The sequence below is a fragment of the Sprattus sprattus genome, assembly GCF_963457725.1.
Source record: "Sprattus sprattus genome assembly, chromosome: 12".
Classification (NCBI taxonomy): domain Eukaryota; kingdom Metazoa; phylum Chordata; class Actinopteri; order Clupeiformes; family Clupeidae; genus Sprattus; species Sprattus sprattus.
The window spans coordinates 15,166,036-15,187,279 of NC_137910.1; the positions used below are offsets into that span (position 1 = coordinate 15,166,036).

A 21,244-nucleotide genomic window follows, 5' to 3' on the forward strand; every position below is an offset into this window, starting at 1 on the left:
AACACACACAGACACACACACACACACACACACACACACGTACCACCTTCAGAAGCTTAACCAAACCCTGCAAGAACTGGAAAACAATGCAAAAAGCAAAAGATTAATATAAATTACAGAAATGTACTCACTCTCTGTATGTGTGTGTGTGTGTGTGTTTGTGTGTGTGTCTTAGATGATGGAGGAGCAGTCGTCAGAGCCAGAGGATGACAGTGAGGTGAAGGTGCTGGTCTTGTCTCCACGCTGTTGGGCAGTGTCACCCCCTTGCTTCCTGGATGACCCCAACAAGCACTTCCCCGCTCAGCTGTGCAGCTACCTGACCGAGTTCACCAACTTCTACTCCAGCAGTCAGTATTGGTCGCTTCTAGCTCTGTGCATGTGTGTGTGTGTGTGCAGTTCTCAAACTGCAGTTTTAAGTTGATTGCATTTTGAATTTATATGATTGGGGGAGTTTAGAAAGTTCTAAGAAGTGTGTGCGTGTGTGTGTGTGTGTGTGTGTGTGTGTGTGTGTGTGTGTGTGTGTGTGTGTGTGTGTGTGTGTGTGTGTTTCTTCCTCAGGCCAGAGTATCTACAGTCTGAATCACAGTAAGCCGCGGCGGTTGCAGTGGACATGGCTGGGTCACGCTGAGCTCCACTACGGCTCCTGCACACTCTACGTCTCCACCCTTCAGATGTACATACTGCTGCAGTTCAACAACAAGGAGGTATGTACACAGAGACACAGACAGACGCGCAGACACATAGACGCATAGACGTGCAGACGCACAGACACACAACTGCTTGCTAAAGACCCATTTTCTTTTCCTTTCTCAGGATATGGTCTGGAGACACTCCAAAAGGACACTGATCTCTCCATGGCTGTAATAACCCACGCACTTCAACCCCTCATCGGAGACAAGGGCATCCTCACGCAGGACCCTGAGAAAGGTGAGATGTCCTCTCCACCTGCCTGTCCAAAACTCACACCAGATGTTACTTTACAGACTTTCAATACCATGGAACCCAGTCATCACCCACTGACAGGCCATGCAATGCTTTTTGATGGGGTATTAGTTTAAAAAGCATTACAAGCAAGAGTCTCTAAACTTTTGTTTAGGAATCCAGCCCTTAGTTAGCCTGGATACCAGCCTGAACTCCGCCCACAACATTTTTTGGTATGGGAGATTCAGTCTGGACTTGAGCTACTTGAGTTGATTAGATAGATAGAATATACATCGAACAAAGATGGCGCCGTCTCTGGAGCTTAGTGGGACATATTTTATATGATTTAAGCTATCTACACGACTTTTTTATGTCTACATTGACTCGGTTAGTTGTGTATGTGCAACCCGAATGTTGCCGAGGATTGTAGGTCTTAACTGAAGCACTCTAGACCATTATTGATAGGTTATGCTAACGCGTAGACAAAAAAACCATTGAAACAAATGGTAGCTTCTAGCCTTGAGTGCTAATTAAGTACCGTGAGCAGGCATATCTCAACAGATATTGACAGCGCATTCATTTTGAAAGAGGAACAGAGAAACGCGATCAAGGCATTTGTCGATTGAAAAGATGTTTTTGCCGTCCTTCCTACGGGATCAGGTAAAAGTTTAATCTATCAGATGGTAATACTACGTTGCTCTGATTGGTTCTAGGTATCCAATTCAGCGAAGAGGAATTTTCTTTCCTGGTTCGTTGAAACACGCCCCATAATCACAGCCCAGTGGTTCAGTTTCAGACTCATATTCTGACTAGAATTATGAGTATGACATCGTCAGGCTAGCCCTTAGTAATATTTCAGGTTTAATTTACATTTGCTTTGTCTCAGGTGGTTACACTGTATATGGCCTTGAGGAGAAGGCCTGTGTGTTTTCAGTTTAGATGTTACTCATCACACATTACAAGCCCATGAAACATGGTTCCCTGTCACATCAATTGAAATAAATCCAAGACTTACATGTGTATTAATATTTAAGGAGTACATCTACAGGATAACAGTTGTGTATATTATGATTATTGAAGTGTATTGTTCTGGGAGCTTTGGTGCCTTAAAAGAGATGCCTTGGGATTAGGCCAGTTGGTAGAAGTAGTATATCGAAACCGAAGGTTTTTAGAAGATGCCTTCACTCTGAAAGAAGTCTGTCTCAGTCTTGGATCCAAGGTCAGGTTTGCAGATAGTCAGGAAACTTGGGAGAGTGTCCAGAGTAGAAATATGTTTATTTCAGCGTCACAGGACAATCCAATCGCTTGGTACACGATAGGTCTCTCTCAACACACTGAGAGGAGTAACAGATATTTATACAATCATCCAGGATATGGGAGGGAATGGGTGTGTCTAGAGGTGGGTACTATTTCTGAGTGGATGATTGAACCTGATTTAATCACAGTGAATGAGTACCTTGATTAAATCCCCATGAATAGCAGGAAGCTAGTTTGAGTGCATCAACTCAGTGATATCTAACAACTCGAAAGTCATGCCTTGTGAGACAGCTGTCTATTACGGCAACAAGGCAGCAACCTTCTGTTGCAGAACGCACCCATTGTGTCCTTGTGTCCCCCAGGTGTTGTTGTGTCCCTGTGTCCCCGTGTCCCCCAGGTGTTGTTGTGTCCCTGTGTCCCCGTGTCCCCCAGGTGTTATTGTGTCCCTGGGTCTCCCAGGTGTTATTGTGTCCCCCAGGTGTTATTGTGTCCCCCAGGTGTTGTTGTGTCCCTGGGTCTCCCAGGTGTTGTTGTGTCCCCCAGGTGTTGTTGTGTCCCTGGGTCTCCCAGGTGTTGTTGTGTCCCTGTGTCCCCCAGGTGTAATTGTGTCCCCCAGGTGTTGTTGTGTCCCCCAGGTGTTGTTGTGTCCCTGTGTCCCCCAGGTGTTATTGTGTCCCCCAGGTGTTGTTGTGTTCCTGTGTCCCCCAGGTGTTACTGTGACCCCCAGGTGTTTTTTTTTAGTGCATTGTTCTGGGGTTGGTTGGTAGAAGTACATATCGTGTCCCTGTGTCCCCCAGGTGTCCTGCAGCTGAACCAGAGGCTGCGGTCCCAGGGCTCCAGCGCCCAAAGCTTCTGCCACCTGCTGCCTAAGCAGACCTACCTGAACGTGGACGAGGACTCGGCACGCACTCTGGAGCGCAAGAGGAACTACATCTACTGCCTCATCGTCCAGATCATGAAGGCCGAGAGGGAGATGCACATTGACAACCTTGTGTTCAGGGTCAGTGTGTGTGTGTTTGCGTGTGTGTGTGTGTGCGTGTGCGTGTGCGTGTGCGTGTGCGTGTGCGTGTGCGTGTGCGAGCATGTGTATGCATAGAAGATCAAAGTGATGGAGCACTTCCCAATAGTGTGTGGGTCTCTGCACATGAGCAGTTTCTGTCTTGGTGGATGAATCTCTGCTGTGTGTGAGTGCTTGTTCATTTGCCTTTATTTCTGTGTGCATCCTGCCCTGACGTGTGTGTGTGTGTGTGTGTGTGTGTGTGTGTGTGTGCGCGCAGGTGTTGGACACGTGCTGGAAGAAGGAGGCGCTGCATTCCCCGGGCGGCGTGCGCTTCAGCTGCAGCACCACTGACGTGCTGTCCTGCGTCATCCACGTCATCAGCAAGGGCTACGTGCGCCGCAACGAGGACAGCCCCCACATCCTGGAGTTCCTGCCTGAGGACCCGTCCACCCCCCAGAAGGGCCAGGCCCAGTTCTCCTTCAGCAACACTGACCTCAAGAACAGCTCCAGCTCCACCAAGGCCGACATCAGGTGTGAGGACCACCTTGAGCTTGACCTTGGCCTTTAACCTTTGACCTTTATCTTAGCTCACCCCTTCCTCAGGGTGTGGGGGTGGTTTGTTTGTGTGTGTGTGTGTGTGTGTGTGTGTGTGTGTGTGTGTGTATGAATGAGTTTGTGTATGTGAAAGACGAGAGGGGTTCGCCTCCAGGCCAACCTAATGCCAAACCCATGGCTCAGAGTCTTAAGAGACCAGCCACTATACCCAAAAGGCTCTTAAAACGTCAAGCTCAATCCTGCTTGCATTCTCAGTTTCCCCTCTTTGGGGCAAGTGACAAAATAGAGAGAAAAGAATAGAAATTACCTGAATCGCTTAGCAACAGGACAAAAACAGATCACTGTGAGGGATTCTGTTCCCCAGTGTTCTCTGCTGCTGCTGCTGCCTGTGTGGAGCCTGGTTGGCTTCGGTTCCTATTCAAGTGCACTTAGGCCCAGACCAGCACTGCTCTAGTCCATTCCCAACAGATACTGTCAGATCCGCCAGCCCTTGCAGCATGATCCTCTCAGCCCTGTCAACACTTGTGTGTGTTCAGCACGTGATGAATGAATGTACTTGCGGTTGTGTGCTTTGCAACCCAGGGAGGCCTCCAGTGTGGGTCCCTTTCAGTCATAGCATTAGGATTCCTGTGGCTCTAATGCTTAAGATCTGTTCATTCAGCACCAAAAAATTACCAGTCCTACATTTAACCTTTTTTTTTCTAAAGATGGTGATTAATGCCAACTCACACACGTACATATAAATATATATATAAATATATGTTTTACTAATGCTAAATAAAGACATTTGAATTTTGAACCATGTTTGTTGGCGTTTTTATTCCGTCTGACAATTCCAAATTCGGTTGTAATTATCCAATGACTTAGGATTAATGCAACCTAAATTTGATATACAATGGTATCCATGGGGTATTAACTTAATAACAGATCATAATATAATATTAATAACGTTTATTTCTTCCTTTAAAAAAAAGTAAAGGGATGGCCTTTCACTTAGCCCTCTTACTTAGGTCACTGTTGTTCAGTCGGTCGGAAAAACACAGAACAATGAGGATAATAATAATAATAATAATAAAACTTTATTTGTATAGCGCCTTTCATGCAAAAGAATTCAGCTCAAAGTGCTTAACAGCAAATACTTAAAATAGACATCAAATAAACATAAAAAGTAGGATATGCAAAACAAATAAATACAATAAATAAATAAAGAATAATAAAGAATGATCATGATTATTAGCATAAAAATAGGGATAGATTGCATAAAGATGATACAAAAAATTGAATACATAAAATGCATAGCATGAGATAGAAAATTAAACACTGCAGAGATATATTTCATCTAACCCCTGATGAGAACATCAGCAAAATCAAAAATTATTTTAGAATATAGTAATCATTTCAAACTTAACAGAATTTAAAAAAATTAATAAAAACAAAGGAAAAACAATTAGACGTTTTTGACCACCAGAGGGTGAAAGAGACACTTCTGCCACGGTTCACTATTTTCACCAAAAAACAGTACACTGACCAAAATGACAAAGTTGGTTTAGTGCTTCAGTAGTTCTTATGACGATTTGGACCTTTACATTTTTAGTTCTCGACTTACATTAAGTAAAGTGCACAACATAATGATCAAGACTTCAGCATTCAACGTGCTGTAAGGTCCTTTATTTCATTGGTAACAGCGTTGTCACACTGTGTCCGAAACCTCTTCTGCAGGATGGTATACTATTACTGAACATCTAGACGTAGTAGTGTTAGTAGCCACACACTTTATAAACCCACAGAATATGGAAAAGACACCAGACACTGTTTGGCTGTAGAAAATCTGTGGTTATTTAATTTTCTGAATTTCTTATTTGTGTTTGCCATTACCTTGAAAAACTTTAAAATATTCTACTCATGATTTTAATATGAACACATGTTGAGTATACTCATTTTAGTTGTATTTACGTTTAGTTATTTGGCGGACACACTTATGCAAAGCAACTTACAGGTCAGGTCAAATACAAGCAATTACTATGCTATAATTAAAATACTTTGCATTTCTGGTCAAGTGCAAGCTGGTAGCTTTAAGAGGGAAATCTGGGGTAGGTATTTATCAAATGACGGATCCCTCCCCATGGTTGACTTCATGGGTTGACTCTTTTGCGTAATTGTCATGGGTTTAACCTGTTTGTTTTTTAAAGATCAGCTGTCAGATAACAGGGCAGACAAGTGGGTGACCCACTGCTGAACCTTAAGTGTGTGTATGTGCATACCATACAATACTAAATTAAGCCTTGTGCTGTGTTTGTGTGTGTGTGTGTGTGTGTGTGTGTGTGAACGTGTGTGTGTGTGACCTGCTGGGTGTGACACATCCCACCCCTCCCCCGCAGTCTGGGCGGTGAAAGTGTGTTGACCCAGCGTCCGGAGGACGGCGTCCTGGAGGCGGTTCTGTTCTCCATGGGCCGGACCATGAGCCAGGAGGACGTGCTGCAGCTGATGCAGCGCACCGTGCAGCAGGTGGCCGGAACCCTCAGTCTGGACCTGGACTGCGCGCAGCACCTGCTGGTCCACTGCAAGTGGAACGTGGACCTGCTGATCCAGCGCTACACCGACGACCCAGACACGCTGGTTCTGGCCGCGGGTCTCAAGATCCGGAACCCGCAGCCTCCCCCGAGTCCATCGGTGCAGTGCCCAGTCTGCCTGGTGGCTCAGTCGGGCGGGTCAGAACCGGCTCCCACCCTCTGCTGTAATCACTACTGCTGTAGGGTGAGTCTGAGGGACGAGGGCTCTTTTGGGGTTTTAAACATCAGTCTTATTTCTTTCTCTTTCATTCTTTATTAGATTCTATCGGGGTTTTATCTTCCTTCTTTATTTTACTCTCTTCCCTTCTCTCCATCTGTCTAGAGAGTTCTGAGGTTAATAAACAACACCACATCTAGATTCAGTGTTCAGTCATCATACAAACTCACACATCCATTAGCACCATGTTGTAAACACTATGGCTAGTGATAATGATGCGTGTGTGTGGTGTGTGTGTGTGTGTGTGTGTGTGTGTGTGTGCTTTCCCTCCCCTCAGTCATGCTGGCAGGAGTACCTGACTGCCAGGATCGAGCAGAACCTGGTGATGAACTGCAACTGTCCAATCACAGACTGCAGAGCCCAGCCCACCTCGCAGTTCTTCTACAACATCCTCACAGACAAAGATACCATCTCTAAGGTCTGTGTGTGTGTGTGTGTGTGTGTGTGTGTGTGTGTGTGTGTGTGTCTTTGTGTTTGTGTCTGTGTGTGTGCATATCCTTTCCATCACATCCATCAGCAAGACACCCCTCCCCTTTCTCTCTGTTCTCATTGTTTACCTCCCTCCTCATCTCTCTCATCCTCCTCTTCTCACACTCTCTATCTTTCTTTTCTCTCCCTTCTCCACTTTCCTCTCTCGCTTTTCCCATGTCACTCCTCACTCTCTTTTTCCTTCCATTCCTCCCACTTCTCTCTTCTCTCTTTCTCTCCTTCCTTATGTCTCCTACTCTGTCCTCCTCTCCTCCCTGATGTCTCCTCATACTCTCCTCCTCTCCTCTCCTACTGTCCTCGCTTTCTCCTCCTCTCCTCCCTGATGTCTCCTCATACTCTCCTCCTCTCCTCTCCTACTGTCCTCGCTTTCTCCTCCTCTCCTCCCTGATCTCTCCTCATACTCTCTCCTCCTCTCCTCTCTTTCTCCTCCACTTCTCCCTGATTTCTTCTCATACTCTCTCTCCTCCTCTCTGATGTCTCCTCATACTCTCTCTCCTCCTCTCCTATCCTCGCCTCCTCCTTTCTCCTCCTCTCCTCCCTGATGACTCCTGATACTCTCTCCTCTCCTCCCTGATGTCTCCTCATACTCTCTCCCCTCTGTCTCTCCCTCCTCTCCTCTGCTGCAGTATGAGAATGCGCTGCTGCGAGGCTACGTGGAGTGCTGCTCCAACCTGACGTGGTGCACCAACCCTCTGGGCTGTGACCAGATCCTCTGCAAGGAGAACATCGGCAGCATGGGCACCTGCTCCAAGTGCTGCTGGTCCTCCTGCTTCAGCTGCAACTTCCCCGAGGTACGCTGCTGCACCCACAGACCCCCCCACTTACCCCTGCTACCGTGTTCCACTGCCCCATACCAGGGCAATCTTCACAACCCCCAGCAAGGTATTCCCCTGCCCCATACCAGGGCAACCTTCACAACCCCCAGCAAGGTGTTCCACTGCCCCATACCAGGGCAACCTTCAAACTCCCAGCAAAGTGTTCTACTGCAGTCACACAAAGTGCTGCTGCTGGTCAGAGATGCCAGATCAGTGTCCTTTTGGAGTGTCTCCAGACTTATGTCCTGAGAAAGAGAAAGAAAATGGGTCTTTAACAAGCAGGTGTCTGTCTGTCTGTAGACATCTGAAGGGTGGAGACGTAGAGCTATGTGTGTGTGAGTGTGTGTGTGTGTGTGTGGCCAACGCAGAGGTAGCGTTTGTGTGCATGTCGTGAAGTCCTGTCTGTCTGGCTGGCTGTGTCCCAAGGTCATAGTGCTGCTTTGGTGGAAATGTATCAAAGTCTTTTCTGAGATTTATTCCATTCTGAAGGGGGCGCCTCTCTCTTTCTGGACGCACCGAGCTTGGGTCTGCTCTCACCTCCCACAGTCTCAACAAAGGACAGTTACATATCAGGTGGTGTTAAGGACAGTTACATATCAGGTGGTGTTAAGGACAGTTACATATCAGGTGGTGTTAAGGACAGTTATACATCAGGTGGTGTTAAGGACAGTTATATATCAGGTGGTTTAAGGACAGTTACATCTTGTGGTGTTTTGAGAGTTTGCTTAACCTTCAGAGACTATCTCACACACACCCACACACACACACAAACACACACAGGGGAAGAGATTACGGATAAGAGTTAGCTCAACCTTCAGAGACCATCTCTCTCTTACACACACACACACACACACACACACACACACACACACACAGGGGAAGAAACTACCAATAAGAGTAAGCTCAACCTTCAGAGTGTACACGCAGCAACATCTTGGTGGAGACAGGCCTTTCAATACAAAACCACCGTTGCATGTGTTACACAATTTCCTATTAAAGTTAAAAATACCTAATTTTCCACAATGTCTTGCCTCAGCAAAACAGACCCACATGATAATGCATTTAACAGATGTGGAAAGAAATGGTAGTTTTCTTCATTTTGTTCTGTCTCTTTCTTTATGTTATTTTTTTTTTCGGGGTGCGGCAAAGGCTTTGCTGAGATTAAAAGATCCAAAACTGAGGAAACAGGTGAAATTATGGGCCCAAGACTGAGGGAACAGGTGAGATTATTGGCCCAAGAATAAGGGGTCAGTTGAGATTATTGGCCCAAAAATGAGGGAACAGGTGAGGTGAGGGTGGCAGTTGGCGGTGTCGAGACATCGTCTAGGAATAGCAAGCCTCTTAGCCTCTTGAGAATGTACGAGCATGTTTTAGTGTCTCAACTTTCATGAATTATAGGAATTGTAAAGTGAACGGGTTTGTTGAATGGTGGAGTTGAGTCCAATTGCCTTGAGTTGAGTTTCACATGATGTGATATTCATTTTTTTGAGGCAGAGAAGAACAATAACAAGAAAATGAAGGATACATTTGTGGCATGTTTTGTGTGGCTCCGCAACTCTTTCCAACACTTCCCATGAGCGCTGGCATATAGCTGTTGCAGCTGAGTAGTATCAGGGCAAAGCAAGGCAGTGTAGCCTTGGGGTAAGATAAGGAGCAAAATTGACACACTCTTTCTCACGCACACACACACCCACACACACACACACACATATATGTGTGTGTGTGTGTGTGTGTGTGTGTGTGTGTGGCCACCTGTAAAAAGAACTGTCTGATTAAGAACATTTTGAATGTTTTGTTAACCATTAGAGGAGTTCTCGAGGTTTTTGTGCAAGGTCGAATTCCCTCCCAATAGCAGCTGTAGCTGAACCAGTATTAGGGCAGAGTAGCCTTGGAATAAGATAAGGGGCCAACACACATGCCTACAGACTTCACAAAAAAACAACTTCACAACTGAGTCAGATTGAGAATGCAGAGGAATCCATGATATTTACACTAGACCTTTGTCCAGTGGCTACTGGCCTCACTGGTAGAACTGTATAAGATGACCTGTATGATGGTCTCTGTATGAACTGCATGATGGTCTCTGCCTCTGGCTGTGAAGCTGTTAAAGGTCAAGTCATTTAAGCTCACACAGGAAGAGAGTTCTGCCTTATAGCATGCTCTTCGCCTCTGTTCACCTTCAGCTTCTTTTTTCTCCTTCTTTCACTTCCCCTCTTCCTCCGAGGGGAACTCTGCTTTTAAACTGAACATCATTCTCGCTCTCTCATTTCCTGTTAAGTGTGTGTGACTGTGTGTGTAACTGAAGGGTTCAGACAAACTTTATTGTATCAGATGTGTGGGAAGCTGCCTCTGTCTCCCCACTGATGCTTGTTGCCACGGATACTGCTCTTTCCTAAAGCCACGCCTGTGTCTCTCCGTGCCTCAGGCTCACTACCCGGCCAGCTGCAGCCACATGTCCCAGTGGATGGACGACGGCGGCTACTACGATGGCATGACCATGGAGGCCCAGAGTAAGCACCTGGCAAAGCTCATCTCCAAGCGCTGCCCCAGCTGTCAGGCACAGATCGAGAAGAACGAGGGATGCCTGCAGTGAGTCCCCCACACATAACATAACCACATCAAGATCAATCTGCACTTAAGAGTGGCCCCTGATGTTTATACTATATAACCTATATACTGTTATTAATTTATAATATATAATGGACGAAGAGGATGTTGTATAGGGAGTAACACTAATTACATGTGTTAAGTATTTTCTTTATGCGTGCTAGTTTAGAAAGGAGTCACCGGACGAAGCTTTTTGTAGCAAGATAAGTTTACTTGGTAAATGATGATACAATACAACCATCAGTGCAGTGCAGTCAAGAATGTGACATCAGCACTACACCAATAGCTGGAGAACCCGGGTTCTGATTAGATACAGGCAGTCTACAGTCTGGTCCACTCTGTACATAGTAATAACACATGATTCTTGTGGGATTTTCCCTTGTAGAACTTGTGTTTTCCATCTGCTGACACCACTTATGTCTAAGAGCTTTCCCTTATCTGCGCCACAGACTGGCAAATAGTTTCTTCTCTAAACTTAGTTTTGCACTGCCCTTTCACACAGCCAGTGTGACTTGCTGTCTCGTCTGGCTTTTACATTTTCCCATGTGAATGTAACTTGCCGTTTTTTGTATGATACATTTAATTTGATACATTTGAATTTATCTTACACATGACATTATAATGGTAAAATAACACTACTTAAATGGCGTAATAATGGTATAACACTAATTACATGGTGTAATAATGGTATTGTATGGTGAAAATTCACTCCATTTACCTCAGGACTCCGTAGTTGCATATAAGTATATTTATTAGACAACAACAACAAACTCGTTGGGCTCACCCACGTCCTGGCTGCTCAGAGAGGGGCACAGGCCCTCTCTCAGAGAGAGAGGGAGCCCGGGCTTACTCCCAGCCTGCAGCAGACGAGAGAGAAGCAATATTAAACACATCTCACAAGGTTTATATTATCTAATGCTGACGCCATAAATGTTTAACAATTAAGTAATTCTAGGTCCATGACTGAGCTTCTTGTCTTCCAAGGATGTCTGTTCTTCCCAGGGTCGAGAGCACATTTCGACCCTGTCACCAATGAGCTTACCCAAACATGCTCTTGCACATATGCAGACTAAGTGCCACCTAATAATTAGTAAGACATACACAGAAACACAGAAAAGCCATGTTCCTTCTTACGTAAGCAAATGATACATACAACGTATATATTAATACAAGGCACTTGATTAATATATTCTAAAATCATTAACAGTGTTTAATTAACAGTGTTGGCTAACAGTTTGAAGCTGTTAATCCATGGAATTCCTTCTTCGCAGTATGACCTGTGCCAAATGTAACCATGGATTCTGCTGGAGGTGTCTGAAGCCGTGGAAACCCACTCATAAGGACTACTACAACTGCTCTGCAATGGTGAGGCCACATACACACACACAGACACAGACACCCCTGCATCAGACAACCAGCATCATGCTGTGGTATTATAAGTCTGCTAAGCCCCCCCACCACTGATATCTTCTTCCTGCCCCCCCCCCCCCCCCCCCCCCCCCCCCACTGATGTCTACTTTCTGTGGAACTCTGTGCAGAGGTTGCAGCGTGTCTGATGACTCACAGGCACAGAGGCCTCCATTAACTGTGCTTTAGCTTCTGGGAATAGTATTCAATCATTCACTTGGGCATCAGCAACAGGCTGACTGGAAGAGAATGACTAAGTCTGTCTGTCTGTCTGTGTGTGTGTGTGTGTGTGTGTGTGTGTGTGTTTTCATGGTTTGACTGCTTTGTTGTTCATTAGGTAAGCAAAGCGGCCAGACAGGAGAAGAAGTTTCAGGACTACAACGAGAGATGCACTTTTCACAACCAGGCCAAGGTAACGTCCACAGTGTTGGAGTAGGGGTGTAAAGTTAGTGTTAATGTTGGAGTTGGGGTTTGAAGTTAGTGTTAGTGTTGTTTGTGTTTGACAAGGGGTGTAAAGTTAGTGTTGGTGTTGGAGTGGGGGTGTAAAGTCAGTGGTAGTGTTGGGGTATGGGTGGGGGTGTAAAGGTCGTGTTTGTGGCATAATGTGAAATCCCAGTATCCTGAAACCACACTATATTAAGCACTTAGCACATCCTCCCATCACACAGTCCTGACTTGAGACCGCTGTTGAGTCCATCCAGCTCATATGTGTTCCTGTGGTCCTCTCCCCAGGACTTTGCCATTAGTCTGGAGAACAAGGTGTCCTCTATCAACGAGGCCCTGCAGATGAAGTCCCTCACTTTCGTCATAGACGCCTGCAAGATCCTGGCACAAGCCCGCAAGGTAAGAACTGCCTGCTTTACATGTGTACAGACAGAGTTTTACTTATATAAGGTCGGCCAAAGTGTTACCAACGACGGAAAACACCAGGCTGGAAGGTTTATACGTGTCTGAACCTTATGCGACAGAAAGCATTATAGAAAGCATGAGAGTGATAAATATTGCGGAAAAAACTATTAATCTGATTCCATTCAATATTAAATGACCTACAATTGTGAGATCTTCATTAATGTAATTGTATTGCACATGAAGAGTTATATGAAGGGTTCATTAATGAAGAGTTTATTATTACAATAAATGTTAAGCTTAAATGTTACAAGTGTCAGTCAAACGGAATGTAATATACAACCCAAATGAATACGTTTGTGGTGAATTGAATTGAAAATGAATTGTGGTGTGGTGTTTTGACCCTCTAACCAAACACCGTGAATGATTGTGGTGTGGTGTTTTGAACCTCTGACCAAATACCACGAACGATTGTGGTGTGGTGTTTTGAGCTGCTGTGCTTTCCCTGTGCCCAGGTGCTGGCCTACTCCTGCGTGTACAGTTACTACAACCAGGACACGGAGAAGATGGACGTGATGGAGCAGCAGACAGAAGCTCTGGACCTCCACACCAACGCCCTGCAGATTCTCCTCGGTGAGTGTGTACTCTCCTCACTCCCCTCCATCCCCAGGAGGATACTTGTCCTCACTCCTCTCCATCCCCACTCCTGTCTCATGTCCTGTCCACCTGTGCTCCGGCAGTTCATCTTCAGCCTGCACTCATCTTCCACCTGCCTTTCCCACGGAAGACTCCGTCCTAAGTTTGATTTCCATTGAAAGCCGTATACATGCAACACTAGAAAGCTGTCGCCGTCTACGCCACTGTCGCAACACTACATAGGGCCATGGTATTGTATTGACCTGGAGAGAGCGGCTGATTAGCAACCTATGCAGGGTTATGAGCAATTAACCAAAAGAAGGGAAATCAAGCACAGTGAGCCCACAAAGGACAGGATACATGCAGCATAGAACAGGAACATAGTTTTCAACAGGTGGGTGTCAGTTTACACGTACAGTAACTACTACTCCTCTCTGTATTTCCTGTTGCCATCAGAATCGTACCCCTCAGTGCCAGATAGTCTGGCCAATGTCCCCCACCCTCTCTCTCTCTCTCTCTATCTTTTGTCATTCTCTCTGACAAAATGGTAACCCGCCATTTGGCAAGGCTGCCACGAGACAGAGAGTCTGTAGGCCTTCTCTAAAATGCAATTAGGCTCTTCTGAAAAGCCACAAGTCTTCTCTGAAAGGTCCCCAGATTTCTCAGAAAAAGCTGCCAGACAGGGGGTCTCTAATCCAAAAAAAAGCAATACACCTTTTATCACAGAAAACAGCCAGCAGTATGCAAACTGTGCAACATGCAAACTGTGCAAAACAGATAGAACAAAGAGTCTGGATGTGGTAAACTCAGTTACTCAGTCTGCTTGATCGCTCTTGTCTTTAGCTAAGAGTTTTTGAGATCCTCAATGGACCAGCTCAGCAGGGGTTAACTACTCTGAAATAAACCGTTCATTTTCACACCTGTTTGCCTGAAGCTTTTAGAATTTCCATGACACACACTCTCTCTCTCTCTCTCTCTCTCTCTCTCTCTCTCTCTCTCTCTCTCTCTCTCTCTCTCTCTCTCTCTCTCTCTCTCTCTCTCTCTCTCTCTCTCTCTCTCTCTCTCTCTCTCTCTCTTTGTGCTCAAATAATTATACTCAGTCTGGCCCAAAGGACTTTGTGAGCATACAAACACATAGCTACCATATCCCGTTTAGTAAATAAATACACTTTAAAAAAAAAAAACTTCCTGCCCTAACTGTCTCATCTCTGCTCTGTGCTGCCCCCAGAGGAGACGCTGCTGCAGTGCACTGACCTGGCCTCCTGCGTGCGCCTGCTGAAACCAGAGCACCTCAACACCGGCCTGGAGCTCATCCGCCGCATCCAGGAGCGCCTGGTGGCCATTCTGCAGCACTCCACACAGGTGAGACGGGTTAGCTCAACACACCTGCACACAGATGAGGCAGGTCAGCACACACAGGTCAACACAGATAAGACAGGTCAGCTCACCGCTCAACACATCTGCACACAGATGAGGCAGGTCAGCACACAGGTCAACACACTAACACTCAGATGAGGCAGGTCAGCTCACTGCTCAACACACCTGCACATAGGTTAGTGTGGGATCATTTTTTGTGCTTAGTTGAGAGGTTTTTTTTACTGTGTGAAAAGAGATACTCTTCCTTTGTGGTCCCTTGGTTCTTATAAATGCAACACACATTTTGGTGCCTTTGCAAGTTCCTCTCTCTAATAAGTAATACAGGGAACATATGATCAGGACTATGTGGATTTCCCTCAGGCAGACCTGTGCCACCATGTGACATGCATCGCCTATACATCTGCAGGAATGCTTGCTGCCACAGATAATGTACACCACATACACACACACACACACTCACACACACTCACACACACTCACTCACACACAAACACAAATAATTGACACCACGCACACACACACACACACACACACACACACACACACACACAGACACACACACCACCAGATGAGGCATGAGAAAGAGGGGACAATACCAGACGGAGTGTTTTAGTCATGTGTGTGTATCCTCGTGTATTTCACGGCTAGACACTTTGTGTCTTGGGTTGCATCCTCAGTGTACAGTACACAGTGTGACCGTCCACCTGTGTACAGGCAGTGAGCTGCCTTCCTTGTAGGCCTGTTTTGTTGAATGTGCTGTGTGTCTGTCTGTCTGTGTGTCTGTCTGTCTGTCTGTCGGCAGGACTTCCGGGTGGGCTACCAGTCCAAGCCCGGAGCAGAGCAGGAGGCTGGGCAGGCATCAAACCTGCTCAACCAAGCTGCCACTAACAAAGAGTGAGTGCGTTTAATAGGATGTCAAGGCTCATTCATTCATGAAGGACAACAAGCTCTCTTCTCATTCCTCTCCCCTTTTCTCATCTCTCTCTTTCTGTCATCCTCTCTTTCGCTCTGTCTCTCTTTCTCCTCCAAACCACATTTGTGTCACCCTCAGGTCGAAGTCGGAGAGGGGCTCTGAGTCAGGCGACTCTGACAACAACAACTGCACGGGCGAGGAGGGGGGTGACGAGGCAGATGAGGACGAGGAATACGACGACGACTACGTCCCCGAGTGGCACGAGGACTACGACGAGGAGGACATCGACGAGGACGACTTCTTCTCTGACAACGAAGGGTCAGAGAATCTGGAGAGTGACTTCAGTCCCTTTGACTGAGGAAAACGAAACGCACGGATCCCACGTACATCCCGAAAATACCCGAAACCGGCCTCAGCATCTTCACTCTGAGCAGACAATGTAACCATAAGCATCCTTAGAGTTACCAGATCGACAACAAAGCACTTATGGAAGATTTCAGCTTTGGTTGTGAATGTTAACAGTCGAATGCCATCCCCAAGGTTTAAGCAGGGCAGCAGGGTTTGGTTGGCCTCTAGCATATTTGGTTTGAGTCCCATGTTATAAACACACGGTTTTGGGGTGGTTTCCCTTTTTATTTAACCATTATGAGGAGCCCTACTGATGCTCTGAAGTTCTTTTTTGCTTTTCTTTTAGTCTTTGTTTTATATGAGACGACCTGTCTTTTTTCATTGCCAAGCAGGGTATCAAGATTGACAACTGTAAAGGGGGATGTTCAAGGTCAGTGCTGCAGAAGCACTACTAAGGTGTGTGTTTGAGAGAGCAGCTGACTACTTTTGGTTTGATAGGAAGTGGTGTTTCTTCTTTTTTACCTCTTGAACCTACCAATTGAAATAAGAAGGGATTTGTATTGCAGTTAAGAAAGCACCTTGTTTGTCAAAGTATCCTTTCTTTCTGATTTCTTTTTTTTTTTTAATCCAGGATGTGGCTGTTAAATATGTATTCCTTCATTTCAGTAACAAAAATGCCTTGATTTCTTTCTCCTTTTTTTTTTTTTTTTTTAATTCTTATGATTCATGAAAATGCCTTCGTGTGTGTATTTCAGAAGTTCTGCATATTCACTGTTGCTGCAAATAAATTCAGCCCTTTATGATTGTATGTGATGGGCAGAAGTGAGTAGAGTGTGGAGGAAGAAGCCTCCTTAAAGAGTTCCTGCGACAGGACTGTGTCGGTGAATGTCCTAGCTGGTTGCAATGATGGCAAGCTGGGGAGTGGGTCTGGTGGTTAAACCAGACAAGTGAGACAAACTGCTCCAATCCACACCTGGACATCCTTTACCGCGACAACACGTTCACAGGCAACATAACTCATTATCGCTATTATGCTCTTCATGGCTTTATCTGTCTTTATTTCCTGCAAAAAAGATGAAAAATGAAAGTAGAACTTTTGGACACGTTTATGTTCAGTCACATCTCTGTTCAGAGATATAAAATATCTTGTCCCAGTTGGAATTAGCTTTAAGTTAAGATTTTCCTTAAATTCATATATTGTTCATCATTATATAATGTTCTCTTTCTGAATGAAGTTGTGCAACTTCAGCTAACTGAATAAAATGCTTTTCTCAAACTGCATCTATGTGTGGTTGCTTCTGGTTTGGTGTATATTCCCCTACTGCCTCGTAGCATGGTCACCGTAGCCCTAGGGCTCAAAACAGAATTATGGGGTTTGTAGTTGTTAGGTGAAAATTCACGATAAGGTTTACCTCAGACTCTGGACTTGTGTATAAGTATCTCTTTATTCAATATGCTATCGGGCTCACTCACATCTTGGCAGGCGAGAGAGAAGCAAAGTTAAACACATCACACAAGGTTTATAAAGGTTGAAGTTGGCGTGACCTTATCTGGCAGAGATAACCACAGGGTGGGTTCCTGCGTCCAAGGTCATCTTAATATGCCTTTTGCAACGTTTGGGTATACAATGTTCCAGATGTAGGAAAGAAGAACAACCAGTATTATTTCCCAGCTTCTGCTTATACACACTAGTTTAAGCACACGTACAAAGCCAGAAAGGTCAGCACTTAAGAAACCAGGGCATGTAATTATCACACATACATACTTGATTTTAGAGTTTGACTTCTCAGTAGTGTTAATGAAAACAAACTTATTAAATGTATCAGCAAATAGTGCTGAGCATTCCCAATATAGAAAATGGCCCCTTGATAACAAAATGATATCAAGGATGAGGATAAGGTGGTGAATCATACTTTTGTATAACCTCTATGGTGGTATTGTGGAGAATTACCATTACTTTTTATTAAATATGAGTTCGATAATCAGAAGAGTCGAGAGTCAAGGTTGAAGAAAACGTGAAGCTGGTTTATTGCCACGCACACGACAACAGGAGACAGGACTCCGGAATCCAAATTTAACTAGACACAGACTGCATGCATATTTTATAGTCAACAGGTACCCTGAAATATATGTGACTTTGCCTACTCCTCATATGACATTTCCCCAAGTTATCTCCAAATAAGAGAGAGATTCTCCAAATAGGTGGTGCCGGACCGTCTAAAGAGATGTCACAGCTGGTCCAGGCCGAGTTCACTTCTTTTAGTATATTCAGCATAAACCCCCTGTCTGTAGACTGTGAGCCTAGAATAAATACACTCTGCTTTACCTTCTAAGGCACACACTGTCCGAGGTTATCTATATGGAGGATGGGATGCTTGGGTTTAACTTATACGGATAATTTCAGGACTACAGTGGTCTGTTCAAACACTGGTAATAAAGCACTGAAATTAACTTAGATTATACCAAACTGATTTGTGGAAAAAAACATTTGTGTGACATGTAATAAATACTTCACTTTCAGACTTGGGCTAAAATATCAGTGTGGATCCTTTTTCCACATCGTAGCTAAAAGGTCTTCTGTACGAATGCTGGAGTCAGAAACTATCTTTCAAAAGAAGGCTCACAAGGCTGGCAGAGTTTGGTATAAAAAAAGTGTATTCTGAGTTATGCACCAACACACGTGAGCACGTCCCGGGACTTAACTGATCCTCAGTGCTTTCAGTTTTATATACTTAAGGGGCTCCTTCTGTTGTGCCGGTTGTTTGCCTCTTCTATTTTTACACGAGAACTCATCTCAGGCACGTAAATAATACTGTCGTGTCTAGGCATGTACTGGAAAGCTCCTGCACACTTTGAACTAATGGTGTCATACGGTCGAATTTTCAAGTTTTTAGGTTTTGAAGGCTTGGGTCGGTCAGAACTTTCTTCACCACAACATAATGTAGAAAATCATGGCTGTAATACAGTGGTGTGGTGAACATGAAGCAGTTTTGCGAGAACAAGTGTCATGTAAGACCAGGCCGAGAGGGCTGTCAGGAGATGAAGGTCAGGCCAAACAGAGAGGCATGTTTTCTAAAACCATGACCACACAGTTTACACAGGTGCAAGCCTTCAGAGGCAGCCAAATATGAATAAAAAGGTTTATGCATGGGGGATGCGGAATTCTTCAAAGAGCAGGAAGAAGTTCCCAAGACAGAGCCCATATATCATAATTGGGAGGGGTGAAACTACTAATAAGGACATAGCTGCTCATTAAAAGTCAGCATCTTGACAGATGCTTCGGCAATTAGAGAACAGAATATTCTGATTGGCTGAGCTTGGATAAAATGTATAGGTTTGAGAGAATATTTCGAATGGTTCCACTTGAACAAGTTTTGGCTTTTCGATTGAAAAAGCATAGTGATGTAATATACCATTTAAAAAGTTAGTGCATTGGTTTTTTGACTGAGCTCCTCCATGGACCACCACTCCGATTAGAATGAAAGAGTCTGCAAGAGTATATAAACTTCAATTCATCACATTCGATTTATAATATAATATAAATATGTAATAATAATAAATATATAATATTTGCCAGTGAAACACCAACAGCTAAACCAGAGCACATCCCAGGACTGCACTTAATCTATACACTCTTTGTTATATCCTTTCATACACAGTGAGGCTCCTCTTTATCATATCACACCAATTGTGTCAACATTTCTTTTCAATTAGAAGAGGGACCATGGATCGTCTCAAAAAGTGTGAACGCTCTGCAGGCCCTATTAAAGCCTCAATCTAGGTGTTTCTTGTGGTTATTTGGCTGTTAGCCAAGACCAATCAGAATGATTTATCTAATATTATATAACTCGTTTTATGAGCTCCTTGTGAGTGTTTACCCCTATGTGAGGGCTGTGTCTCCCATGGCGCCTGGTGGGGCCCCTGGAATGTCAATTATTACAGTGCATGAAATGCCCTGTATTGTTATTCCTAGGCTTCTTCTTCTTATTATTCTTGTTACCTTTTTCTGCGATTAATTCAGCCCGAAAGAAACTTCATTCAAACTTTGTTGCGTAGGTCTTGTAAAGGACACTTATGCTATGTATTTTTCACTTTTCTAAACTTTATACTTTTTAAGTTATTAAAGAAAACAAATCTAAATGTTCCCATTGACTTACATTGGGCCATTATGACATCATAATAGGGTAATTAAACTGGCTTGCACCTGTGCTTCACTGACACCTGCTGCAAGCCTCCAAGGGTCCTCTTCTCTCTGTACCTCTCCATTCAACTGTATAACTAGGAATATTAATAGACACCTTCCATACTCTACTTTTTTTCTCTCTATCACTCTCACTCTACTTTATCTCACACTCCATCTCTCTGCTTCACTCTTTTTTTCTCCTTCTTTCAATATTTTCACTCTCTCTTTACTGTCTTTATCCAGAGCCACTCTTGTTCACTCTTCTTTCCTTACTTTGTTTCTTCCTCTCTTCTTTCCTTCTTTCTACTCTTCTTTACTTTCTTCTTTCCTTCTTCCACTCTTCTTTCCTTTCTTCTTCCCTTCTTCCACTCTTCTTACCTTTTTCTTTTCTTCTTTACTTCTTCCACTCTTCTTTCCTTCTTCCACTCTAATTTCCTTTCTTCACTCTTCTTTCCTTTCTTCTTCCCTTCTTCCACTCTTCTTTCTTTCTTCACTCTTCTTTCCTTTCTTCTTTCCTTCTTCAACTCTTCTTTCCTTCTTTTACTGTTCTTTCCTTTCTTCCTTCCTTCTTTCACTTTTCTTTTATTCGTTCTTTCTTAACTTTTGCATTTCATGCACTGGTATTTCCTTCAGGAAATGCATTTTCTAGTTATTATTATTATTTTTTTAAATACCGTTTTCCAGCTGTTCAGCCTATGTCTACTAGTTATCCATGTGCATCTAGTCTTAGAAAATATCCTACACTTGTAATCATTCATTCACTAATTTACAATAGGCTACCCGGCAGGTGCTAGCGAACCCCGGCATTTTTTCATTTGCTGCTGACTCCATTTGACACACTGATATCTTGGGCCAAGTTTGGAAAATGTACCACGACAAGACTTTAATACGTCAGCTGTTTTGTTATTGATGTGTGTAAATACACTTTGCCTAGGCTGCACATGCGCCGAAGGTAAAAGTGAGTGAGTGAGTGGACGTTTACGAATATAGGTAGCCTAGGTCCTTATACAGTATCTTATATCACAACAAATAGGAATGATGAAATGTTGATAAATAGGCTATATGGAATAATGTTGTTGGCTATAATTGTGTTGTTAATTTAA

The 21,244-nt window shown here is 44.3% G+C and overlaps 1 protein-coding gene across 1 annotated transcript in view; it reads left to right on the top strand.

Moving 5' to 3' along the window:
• The window catches only part of cul9 (cullin 9), a 43,033-nt gene extending 25,922 nt beyond the window's left edge, over positions 1-17,111 (top strand). The window contains 16 exon segments of the mRNA XM_080849104.1: positions 176-347; positions 559-707; positions 816-927; positions 2,976-3,178; positions 3,456-3,709; positions 6,112-6,487; positions 6,798-6,938; positions 7,636-7,800; positions 10,250-10,413; positions 11,703-11,796; positions 12,176-12,250; positions 12,571-12,681; positions 13,200-13,317; positions 14,549-14,682; positions 15,500-15,591; positions 15,749-17,111. Coding sequence (XP_080705230.1) covers positions 176-347; positions 559-707; positions 816-927; positions 2,976-3,178; positions 3,456-3,709; positions 6,112-6,487; positions 6,798-6,938; positions 7,636-7,800; positions 10,250-10,413; positions 11,703-11,796; positions 12,176-12,250; positions 12,571-12,681; positions 13,200-13,317; positions 14,549-14,682; positions 15,500-15,591; positions 15,749-15,968 — 2,580 coding nt within the window. The 3' untranslated portion in view covers positions 15,969-17,111.
• The last annotated feature ends 4,133 nt before the right edge of the window (positions 17,112-21,244 follow it).